The 12,093-nt window shown below is 27.9% G+C and overlaps 1 protein-coding gene across 1 annotated transcript; it reads left to right on the top strand.

Moving 5' to 3' along the window:
• Nucleotides 1-7,746: 7,746 nt before the first annotated feature.
• On the top strand, nucleotides 7,747-11,551 carry LOC107638518 (tubby-like F-box protein 3). Its single transcript, XM_088483228.1, has 6 exons — nucleotides 7,747-8,407; nucleotides 9,459-9,546; nucleotides 9,694-9,823; nucleotides 9,913-10,092; nucleotides 10,236-10,718; nucleotides 11,129-11,551. Exons 1-5 carry the CDS (start codon nucleotides 8,090-8,092, stop codon nucleotides 10,705-10,707), a joined length of 1,188 nt encoding a protein of 395 aa, XP_088339354.1. The 5' UTR covers nucleotides 7,747-8,089; the 3' UTR covers nucleotides 10,708-10,718; nucleotides 11,129-11,551.
• The last annotated feature ends 542 nt before the right edge of the window (nucleotides 11,552-12,093 follow it).

Here is a 12,093-nt window from a genome sequence, read left to right as displayed (position 1 = left end):
GATAGTCTTTGTTAGTGATTAGTTCGGGTATCAGTTCTGGGAGTACGGAACCCGAACCAACCCGTAAATCCGATCTTATATTAATTAAATAAAAAAATTGGTGTTTAATTAAAAAAAAATTGAATTTTCATTAGATAAAGATTATTCACTATTAATATGTTTGGATTTTAATGAGTTTAGTTTTTAATGTATTTGGTGTTTAACATGTTTGAATTATTTCTATTGATGTTATTGTTGAATTTTTAAGATAAAAATTTGGTTTTTTTTTATGAATTTCAAAGTCATCGAGTATCCAATTACCCGAATTGAATCAATCTATTTTTAATCAGTTTGATTTAGTTCGGGTACATACACAAAAAAAATACAAATTCGAATCAAACCGAATCAATTACATTTTAATCGGCTCGATTCTAATTTCATCTTGAACCCGAACCAAATTGACCCGTGCTCACCCCTACAAAGGAATGAGATAACGCAATACTATTATTATTAATCAATATTAATTAATTAGGAGAGAAAGATGACATCAAGTCATCAAACACGGACTTCAAATTCAAATAACCACTACTGAACTAATGCATTATTTAAATTACATGTATTATTTTTTATTTTTACATTAAAAACTAAAAAGAGCCTTCTGAAGTCAGTAACTTGTATATCTATCATGTCTTTTTATTTAATTTAAATAAATAGTTTGTTGTGAGTTTATTTTTTTTTTGGTGTAAGTTTGTTGTGAGTTTATGATACAATGCTGGTGGCGACCACAACTTGCCTTTCATTTTTATTGAAAATTATCCAAACTATAAAAATAATATAAAACTTATATATATATATATAATACTAAAGGAAAATGATTAAAAAAAAAGCTTTTATTTATCGTAGTGAAAGGATCCAAATCTCGGCTTTCTCATATATTATTGAGAAATGAAATTTGTTATAGAAGACTAGTTAAAAGAAAATATACAATACTAGGTCTTTATTTCTTTTAGAATTGTGTTGACTCCTATATTTATTTATTTAGAATTAATAGTTTAATTTTGAAACATTGATAAAGTAATATTACATAATTAAATACACGTATAAAACTATTTTATATTGAAAATATATAAAAATTAAATTCTCAAAATTAAATAACACTATTTTTTGTTTTCTATATAAATTGATAAAATCTCCAATTATTATTCAACTACTCTCCACGTCCCACGTTGACACACCATTTTGTGCAATTCAAGGGGTGAAAAACATGTTGCTTTCTTTAGTATTATTTAATTATTATTAGAAAACCTTTATTTATCAACTACGTATTAACGTTATTTTCACAAAATTTTATTTGTAAGAATTTATTTGTGTGAATTTTTAAAAAAATTAAAAAAATAAAAATAATTTTATATTTAAATATTTTATATTTAATAACTATATTTGAACATAATAATATAAAAATAATTTTTTAAATGAAAAAATCTTTAAAAAAAATATATGAATTATAATTTTAAAAAAAATTAATATTTTTATTTTTATTATCAAAATTTTTTAAATACACTAAAAAATAAAATAAAATTGTTTAATAATACCCAAAAAATTTCTAATTCTTTGTTTTATAACTCCAATATTTATTCAATACTTCATGTAAGCTTCCCTGCATTTCCGTTAATTATTGTCTTGGTCACGCACAAACTAATTAGGTATATATACTAATATCATCAAATAACATATTATTTTCTTCAAGCAAATGCAATGTGAGAAAATATATATATATATAGAGAGAGAGAGAGTTCTATAATAATATTAATTTTAGTGATTAAAAATGGCATAAGTTTGACCTACAAATAAAATACTAAAACATAATAAAAAAATTAAATCCAACACTAAAATGATTCTCTTTTTTATAATTTTTTATGATTATTTTTATTAAAATAACTTTTTATAATTATAAAAAATAATTTTAAAAAAATAACACTAAAATAATATTTTTAATTATATTTATAATTATTATTTTATTATTATTTTGATGATTATTTTTACTAAAATTATTTTTATAAAAAGCACAGAGATGGTATGCCATCAATGATAATAAATTGAGCGTGTAAATAAAATAAGAAAATACGGTGTTATATATATGGAATTAATCAAAGTGGTTGAGGAAAATAATGGGTCCTAATAATAAGAATGCGATGAAAGGCATTGTTTTTGCGTGGAGATTTAAGAATGGTGGGGAACTCTACCTAATGCTAAGTTGTGGTATTAAGTCTACGAGTTAAGACCAATTGCAATTAAAACCTTTATCGACCACATTTGATTTGGACAATGACATACACAATAATGTTTAATTTCTTCTTCATTGTTTTGATCAAATCCACAATAATAATGCTTTCACTCACACTAAGCTTGTGATGTCATTCATTGATCTTTATTCAACTCTCTCAATTTTATTTTACTTTTCAAAATCATCCATGTTTAATTGTTTATGGTTTCATGAAAATTTAATCAGCTTGATTTAAGTAACTCTATTTGATAATAGAATTTTTTTTTTTTGAAAGAGCAAATTTAAAACTTTATATAAACTCTAAGTAGATAACTTTTTTTCTCTGCATAAAGTCCAAATAGCAAAACTATTTTAAAATTGTTTTTTTAACTAAATTATTCAAATATAGAAGGTCAATTTTGACATAATTATTTTTCAGAAGTATTTTTTTTTTTTTTGAGTTTAAGAGTTATTTGAAATAAAATTGTAAATAGGTTGGAGATATAATATTGTCATTATTTTTTTATTTCGAGTTTTCAATGTCTCAAATTCGTCATTTTTAATGGTAGGAGGTGTACTTTTAAGAATGCCGACGCTCAAATTAGTATAAGTTGCAAAAAAAAACTAAGACATAGATTATACCTGAGCGCACGTATTTGGAATAGTGCATATATTATGAAGTTACGATATTACAATATTTTTTTATGTGGCCTGTTTTTTACATGAAATACTCTCGTCATAAGATGCTTAATATCTTATTACAGTCTCTCCTCATATGATGTTCTTAGACCTATATATAGTTAATGTTGTAACATTCTCTTTTAATAGTAGAATGATGGTTACAATGTAACAATTTAACCTCATAAATTTGAGTTATTAGATATTAGAATGAGTTATGAGAAGTTAGTATCCTCTTTGTAACATATTTTTTTAGAATTTGAGAAAATACTTAATCATTAAACCGGTTTCGTAGAACTTCTTATACTCTTGAACCCATTTGTTAGTATTGGGCTTATAAAAATATTCCAGAACAGACCTCCAAACTCAATATATCTTTCTTTTGAGAAAGATTTTTCGAATTTTAGATCTCAACCCAAGCGTCTCATCCTTTAAGGTGAAACTTTTTATTTTGCTTACTTTTCTTATAAAATTCGATCTCTGACCATAACTTTTATCAATCGTAGGTTACTATCTTGCTTTATAAGTTTGGGAGTTAGATTGTTTAAATCAAAATATATTGTGATTTTAGGATTAAGATTCAATATTTTTATTCTTTGAATGTTAGATTTTTTTTATTTTTTAGTTTTATGGACTTCTTGTGGTGAATACCCCCAACTCATAACTTGTAAGGTTGAACGTTCGAATTTTTTAGATTTTGATAAAAATATATCAAAATAAATTCAAGTTGTCATAATAAAAAATTATTAAATTTATTATGCTTGAAATAGTAACTCAATCGTAAAAATATTGAATTTTTTAATAAAAAAATTATTTCTCTTAAAATAATTGCATAATGAATTTTTTATTTAAGTATAATCTATCTAATAAATTTTTTTCGATCTAAAGCAATTGTTTAGACAATTGAACGATGAGTTTTTTTTATTTAAATTAGTTGACTCATGAATTTTTTTAATAAACAATTCAGATATTATTCTCTTATTTCTACCACAAATTTTTATATTATTATTTTTTGAATAATAATATGCTCTAAAATATTTTATAAAATTTGACTAAAACAAGTCATACCTTTACGTGTCTAAGTATAAATGTAATTTGCCTTCAAAGAGCTTAATTAGGATTTTCAACATTTTTCTTCATTAATAGAGAATGAGTTTTCGTCTTCCAACTTTGTAAATTTTGATTTTTTGGATGTCAAGTTATATTCTTTGTGGTAAATTTGCAAAAATCTTTTTCTTGATTTCTTGCTTCACAACTTTTAAATTGTTACCAAACCTCCAAATTTGAAGCATATAGCGATATAATCACAAATTGAAATTTGTAAACATTTTTATCTTTTTGGTGGAATTTTTGTGTTATGTGTTTTAATACTTATCTTTTATGACCATGTATTTTTTATTTATTTTTTTATATTGTTCATCTTGTAAACATATGTTGCGCTAAACTCATCTTGGATAAAACTTAGAACACGAAAATACGATAAGCAACGTGTTTCCACAAGGCCACAAACGACGCTATTGTTTAGAAGTGTTTTTTCTCTTTTAACTTTAAGAGTTATCTGAACAAAGTTATAGAGAGTAGGTTGGAGACACGATATTACCACAATCCCGAATTCGTCATCTTCAATGGTAGGAAGTGTACCTGCAAGGACTCTGATATTCAAGTTAGCATGGATCGCAAGAGAAATTTAGAGATCATACTTGAGTGCACGTATTTAGAATAGTGCATATATTATGAGGTTACGATGTCACAAATTTCTCTTATATGAGTTGTTCTTTTTATGAAATACTCTCATCATAAGATGTTTAATGTCTTATTATGATCTCTCTTCATATGATGTTCTTAGACTTATATATAGTCAATGTTGTAACATTTTCTTTTAATAGTAGAATAATAGTTACAATATAACAATTAATCTCATGAAATTGAGTTATTAGACATTAGAATGAGTTATAAGGAGCTATATCATCTTTGTAACATATTTTTTGGAATCCAAAAAAATACTTAATCATCAAATCGATTTCTTAAAACTTCTTATATTTTTGAATTCGATTTTTAATGTTAGACTTATAAAAATATTTCAGAATAATTATTAATTACATGATAAATAAATTATTATTTTAAAAATAATTTTAATATTTCAATTTTCTTAAACACGCACCTACTTGTTTTTCGAAAATCTAAGAGATGAACAATGCCAATGCTCGAGTTGGTGAAAACTCAAAGGTTTGTTAATTGAAATTATAACAAAAATAAAAAATGCTAAAATAAAATAATCATATATATGCACACATGATAGAAATTGAACCGATAAATCTCGAGTTGTTGAGTTGTTTTGTTTTGTTTGTTTGTTTTCTTTTCTTTCTTTTTTTTTATTGCTCTGTATCAATAGAATATTGTGCATTATTCTTGTATGTTGATTTTATCATTTCTAGTAGAGTATGGTTCAATTTCAAAGATATGATGATGTAAATATGCGTTTCTATTTGTTGGGTTGCTTGTTAATGAAGGTTCAATTTTGATTTGTTTGTTTGTGGATGAACTAGTTATTATTATCATGAAAGATGCTACAACAATTGATAAAATGATAACGATCGATAAAATATGTGCATAATTTAATATTATTATTTTATTATAATATTATAGATTTATACCATTGTTATTATTAGAACTCAGGAAAATATTAAGTGAATAAGTTTTTTTTTAAATAATAAAGGGTTAAAAAGTTATTACTTTTCAATTTATTTTTTTAATCTTCATTTTCAATAGAAAAATTATTTCAAAATCAACGTAAAAATTATACGAAAATAATTTACAATTTTATTAAAATTATTATAGAAAAATTTTAAAAATAATATAGAAAAATTTTGTACAAATAACGCATAACATAAAAGAGAAGGAGAAAAAAATGTTAAAAAAAAAAGAAAAAAAAAAGAAAAAAAAGGAGAAAAAAAAAATTAAACAGTCAGTTTACATAAATTGGTCAAAACTTTAATTATTATAAAATATTTTCTATATTAACATTAAATAGTTAATATCAAAATTAATATTCCAAGGCCCACTTTTTTTTTTTTTCTTTTTGGTTTTCTGTTTTCTTAAACAAAATAGGGCTGCACTTAAATTTCAGTTAATAAGAAGGTAAGAAAAATAATGAATTAAATTATATGAAAAGTAAAGTTTCTTTTACTGCCACTTTACTTGCATGTTTAAAATGCCCCATAAATTTTAACTTCAATAGAAACATAAAATATTTTTAAAAGTTATTCTATATTATTAATATTGATTTGGAGATATAATCTTCATAATTTTATTAGTATAGTTTTGAATGAAAGCAACTCATAAACACAATAATCTAATTTTTTAAGTGCTTCATTGTTTATTATTATTTTTATCAACTTACATTTAAGCACTTTGTTATTCATTTTAACATTATTAAAATAAAATGAATAACATAACAATATATAATATTTTAATTAAAATAATTATCCAAAAAAAATTAATAACAACTTAAAAAGAATGTTAATTAAAAATTTTGAAATATTATTTTAAAAAGAAAAAGAATTGATATAATAAGAAAACAAAGACAAGAAATGGACATGATTAAAAAGAAAGTGATAATATCTTTTACCACTTAGATTTTCTTTCCTTTTTTCCCTTGAGATGTCCATCACTTTAAAGATTATGCAAATTATTACTTTAGTTGCCAAAAAGAAATGATACAATAAAAAATATTTTCTAGTAAATAAATCAATTGAGAAGATTCTTGTCTATTTTAAGAATTTTTATTTCAGAAATATTATTGGATCTAATAATAATAAGTAGATGGAACCAAAAGTTGAGTCCTAGGACCTGATCCTTGAGTCTCTCACCTAACCAAACCTACCTTCAACTTAGCTTATGCCCTGTGACTTCTAAAAAAATCATGATTGTATTAAAAAATATTATTTATATATAAAATTGGTCACTAAATTAATTAATAATTAATATATATTTATACATAAATTTATATATTATTTATATTTTAATATATTTTTATATAAATAATTAATTTTTAATATACTATAATATAATTGACACACCACACAAGAGTCACATATAAAAAGCTAAGTTATCAATATTTAGAAATATAAACATATAGTTTCCCCAAAAATTAAAATTCCTGAGAACATTATTAGAATAATTAATTTTTTATTTTATAATTAAAAATAAATCATTTGTCGTCTTATACTCCTTATCATTTGAACCTTTTCTTTCTTAGTTGGTGGAAATATCATTTGTGCTTTTTCCTCCTTATATGTAAACTTCCAACCAAAAATAAAATAAAATAAAATAAAAATAAAAAAGAAAGAAAGATAAAACTTAAATTAAAATATGAAATATTTATTGACAAAACTCATTATTTTGTTAGAGTACTTATTTTTTCTAATTAATTAACAAATCAAAATAATAAAATAGTACACGAATAAAAATTAACAAGTAAAAAATACATATTAACTAAAAAAATTAGGAGAAAAAGACAAATAGGTCCTGACTTTTTGTCATGCGGATATTTTTACTTTTAACCATTGAAAAATACTTTTAAGTCTCTAACCTTCATAAAATTTGAACAGATCAGTTCCTGACAGAGGCATTTGAACGGAGGGACTGATTCGTTCAAGTTTTGTGAAGGTCAATAATTTAAAAATATTTTTTAATGGTCAGAAACAAAAATATTCGCGAGACAAAAAGCCAGAGACCTATTTGTCATTTTCTCAAAAATTAGTTTACAATATTTTCTCATTTACTTATATAAATTCTAAAGGCTAATCCTTTCATATAAGATAAGAATATATCTCTAAAACAGTGAATTCTAAAATAATCGTATCTAAAATCGCCAAATAACCAATCATTTTTTTTATATTAAAAAAAAAAAGAAAAATCCAACTTTACATTCCACAAAAGAAAGAAGAAAAAGAAAAAAAATAATTAATTAATTAATCAAGCTTAAAAATCGCCCATTGTTTTCTTCTTTTTTTAAATTTCATTTTCTTATTCTTACACACACACAGAGCCACATTGATTCACTCCACCCACCATAAAAAAGCTTCAAACTTTTTCCACCCCATTTCTTCTTCTCTTCTTAATCACCGATCTGCGGTTGTTGGGTAAACAAAACAACGGTTCTCGACGATGATAAGGAGCATAATCCAAGACATGAGGTCTCGTTCTCACCGCGTGGTTCAGGACTTGTCTTCCATGGAAGAAGATTCAGCACTTTCAGAGTTGATCTCCGACGATGGGTTGAGGCAGAGTTGCTGGGCGCAGATGCCGCAGGAGCTGCTCAGAGAGGTGCTCATCAGGATCGAGGCGTCGGAGGCGGCGTGGCCGCCGAGGAAGAGCGTGGTGGCGTGCGCCGGAGTTTGCCGGAGCTGGAGACACATCACTAAAGAGATCGTTAAGACTCCTGAGCTATCAGCAAAATTGACCTTCCCAATTTCTGTTAAACAGGTTCGTAGGTTCTTCAATTGCTCCTCTCAAGTTCAATTCAACCTTAGAACGACTTGGAACTTGGAATTGCTTTTTCTTCGATGGAAATTTTTAATGGGGTTCGCCAAAAAATGTGTTTTTTTTTTTTTTTTTTTATTTTAAGAAAAAATTATTTTCAGTGTTTTAATTTTTTTAAATTTTGGTTTAATTTTGGGGGGGGGGGGGTTGTTGATCATAATTTTACAATTGATGGTTGATTTTCTGTAAATTTTATTGCAACATATTTAGCGGAATTTGTGCTAAGATTATATAATATGATTTGGCTAACAAATGTCATTTGCGAAAAGTTTTTATTGAAAATCCAAAAAATTAAACTTGCTAATGCATTTGTAGTGCATGTATTGAAGGAAAAAAAATTTAAAAATTGCTTATTTTAATTATCGTTAACAAGTGCGCTTAGCAAAACCCTTATAATATGCCTTATTAATATTATTATTTTAAATGATATTGCTTACGGATGGAATTACTATATGCTATTAGAAAAGAAGATGCTTGATTCCTACTCACAGTGTACTTTGTATTTTTTGTGTGTGAAATTACTCTGTAGTTTCCTTTTAAGATATGGTAAAGGACAATGTTTTGTAGCTTCTGGGAATTATCATTTTCTTTTTCTGTTGGCAACTTGTTTGCCTTAATTGTATCTTTACATGAAGCTATGTTTTCTTGTGCCGGCTCATTTTGATTCAATTAACTTCTAGTTTGCCAGAGATTTCTTTGTTCTTGTCATATAATATAATAACAATTCACAAATCAAGCCAAAAAGTAAAAGTGGAAGTTTCTTCTTGTTGCAAATTGAGTAGGTAGAAGATGCTCTTTGTAATGGAATGCTTTGATTAATTACTTTCATGCTTTCTATCTAAGGTGTTACTCTAAAGATTCCCTTGTTTTTGAAAGCCTTGTTGATCGAATGCGACGACCGTTTTGTCTTTTTTATTGCCGAGCAATTCTATGTGTCTTCCTTTTCCCAGTGGCATTGCTTTAACTCGTTCTGATTGGCGAATAACTTTTGCAGCCTGGTCCAAGGGAGCATCTCCTCCAGTGCTTTATAAGGCGCAACCGGTCCACCCAAACATACTATTTGTATCTTAGCTTATCTAATAGTGAGTATATGATAAAACTTTTAGTTTCTTTCATTGAAACACTTGAAAAACCTTTTCCATTTTATGTTTTTGTTTTCCCTTTTAATATCTAAAGATTCTAACTCTTTAACTGTGTATGTTTCTTTGGCCATTTTCTCTCCAATTCAGCACTATCTGAAGATGGCAAGTTCCTTTTGGCTGCACGCAAATGCAGACGTCCCACCTGCACAGATTATATCATCTCTCTGCATGCAGACGACATGTCAAAGGGAAGCAACACCTATGTTGGAAAACTGAGGTGATTTTTCTATTCATGAAACGTGAGAATTCATTATTTTCTTCCTTATTAGTGTGAATACTTACACCTTTTTCTTCCCCTTTAATAAGATCAAATTTTCTCGGAACCAAGTTCACAATCTATGATGGGCAGCCTCCCCATGCCCGGGCAAAGATTACAAAAAGTCGCTCCACCAGGCTGGTGAATTTAAAACAAGTTGCACCCAAGGTTCCTACAGGCAATTATCCAGTGGCTCACATATCATATGAATTGAATGTGCTAGGCTCTAGGTAAGCATTATGTACTATGCAACTATAATAGGTTCTTCTTTGAATTAACTCAATTCTTAAACTAAAACATTTTATCCAAGTAGTGGAAGATTTTGCTGAAAATCTATTTGCTTATTGTGTATCTACCTCAATATGGCAAGCAGGGGGCCTAGGAGAATGAACTGCATCATGGATTCCCTTCCTGCTTCAGCAATTGAACCGGGAGGGGTGGCCCCTACACAGACCGAGTTTTCCCTCAGCAATGCAGATATGTTCCCCACATTCCCTTTTTTTCGATCGAGGTCAAATCGTGTTGACAACTCCCTTTCTGGACCCCTGGCTGATCAAAAGGATGGGGTTCTGGTGTTAAAAAACAAGGCTCCCAGGTGGCACGAGCAGCTGCAGTGTTGGTGCTTGAACTTTCATGGGCGGGTGACAATTGCTTCGGTTAAAAACTTTCAGCTGGTGGCTTCCCCAGAAAATGGACCTGCTGGACCAGAACATGATAAGATCATACTCCAATTTGGAAAAGTTGGGAAGGATCTGTTTACAATGGATTATCGATATCCTATCTCAGCATTTCAGGCATTTGCAATCTGCCTCAGCAGCTTTGATACCAAGATTGCATGTGAATGACATTTGAACAGGTACACATTTGAAAGCAAACCCCAATATGTAAAAACTCAAATATGGCTGAGATGATACATAAACAAATAGAAAGACAGAGAAGCTAAAGGAGTTTTAATAGTGTTACTACTATCTTATTGTAGCCAATATTATGAAATTCCCGGCTGGGAGGTTTGTTATGTATTATCCTATTTCTGGTATTAATAATGGTGACCAAATTTATCTAATGAACAAAAACAATTGAGCATTGTCTAACTTTTTTCTGTCAACTTAAATATAATAATTTAGGGTTTATGGGTTTAGCCATGTCCACCAATTACTGCATAGGAGAACATTGTTGCATGAAATTTTTTTTTCTGGGTACTGCTTTCTTTGATGTCTAGGTTTTTTCAGTTTGCTAATTGATGTGCTTGCTTCTTGTTCTTTCCAGCTCTCAGCCATATTGATATTGCTATGATGCTGGAGAAGCTAGGTTTGAATCCCACTTGGTGGGAATCTATCTCTAGAAAACCGTTTGGTAAAGGTGATTGTTGGTTGGTGTTGAAACTGAGGTTGAATGGATGAGTTTCACTTGGTTCCTGGGATCACAAGCTTCTGGGGAAGGTCACAACATCAGATGAAATTGTAATGTTCCAATGTTGAATCCAGTTCTCCATGTAAATAAATTTAATTCTTTTTTTTTTTAACTCTTTATTTCCTTACAATTTGCCCTCCATTTGGTTGTTTATACAATACAGTGGTGGTATCTGTTGAGATTATTATGTTAGTAGGAGTAACTGCTGCAACTTTGGATAGCCCTGACTTCATCCTCTCATATGAACATATTAAGTGTGCAAGAGCACAATTTCAAAAAGTTGTTTCCTCTACTTTGATGTTATGCCTTAGAAATTCTTAGCTGTTACAACTGAGAAATAGCAATGAGTTATCAAGAGCATTAAAGAATTCAGCTCTTTTCATTATGTAGTTGGCTACTTAATAATATATTGTTGTGAAAGGCAACTATTCAACATGTTCAGATTACAACCATTACATTATGCTTATCAAAACATCAATAAAAGCAGTTAACATGCAAATAAGAAAGACATGGGGAGACAGACAAACTTTGGTTTTCAAAATGAGTCGAGTCCATCAGGATGACCTGTTTTAACTACTTTAAATAGGCAGATTTTTGCTCCAAAAATAGGTTTGTAAAAATGAAATCTTTAATGGGTCTAACCTGGTTACCCATGTTGGGTTGGCCATTTAGTCCATTTGACACCCCTATTTGCTACCTACAGAGAGACAGGCCAGAAAAATTTCTCTTGGTGCTTCTCACTCTGACTCTCTTGAGTCAGTGTTCATCTGCAACCTTCTCTTCTTCTATAAGCTTCCCTGTAATAGATTGAGATTGTTATG

This window comes from Arachis ipaensis, chromosome B4, assembly GCF_059453495.1.
Source record: "Arachis ipaensis isolate K30076 ecotype BB chromosome B4, ASM5945349v1, whole genome shotgun sequence".
NCBI lineage: Eukaryota > Viridiplantae > Streptophyta > Magnoliopsida > Fabales > Fabaceae > Arachis > Arachis ipaensis.
This window is presented reverse-complemented; position numbering and strand designations above follow the sequence as displayed.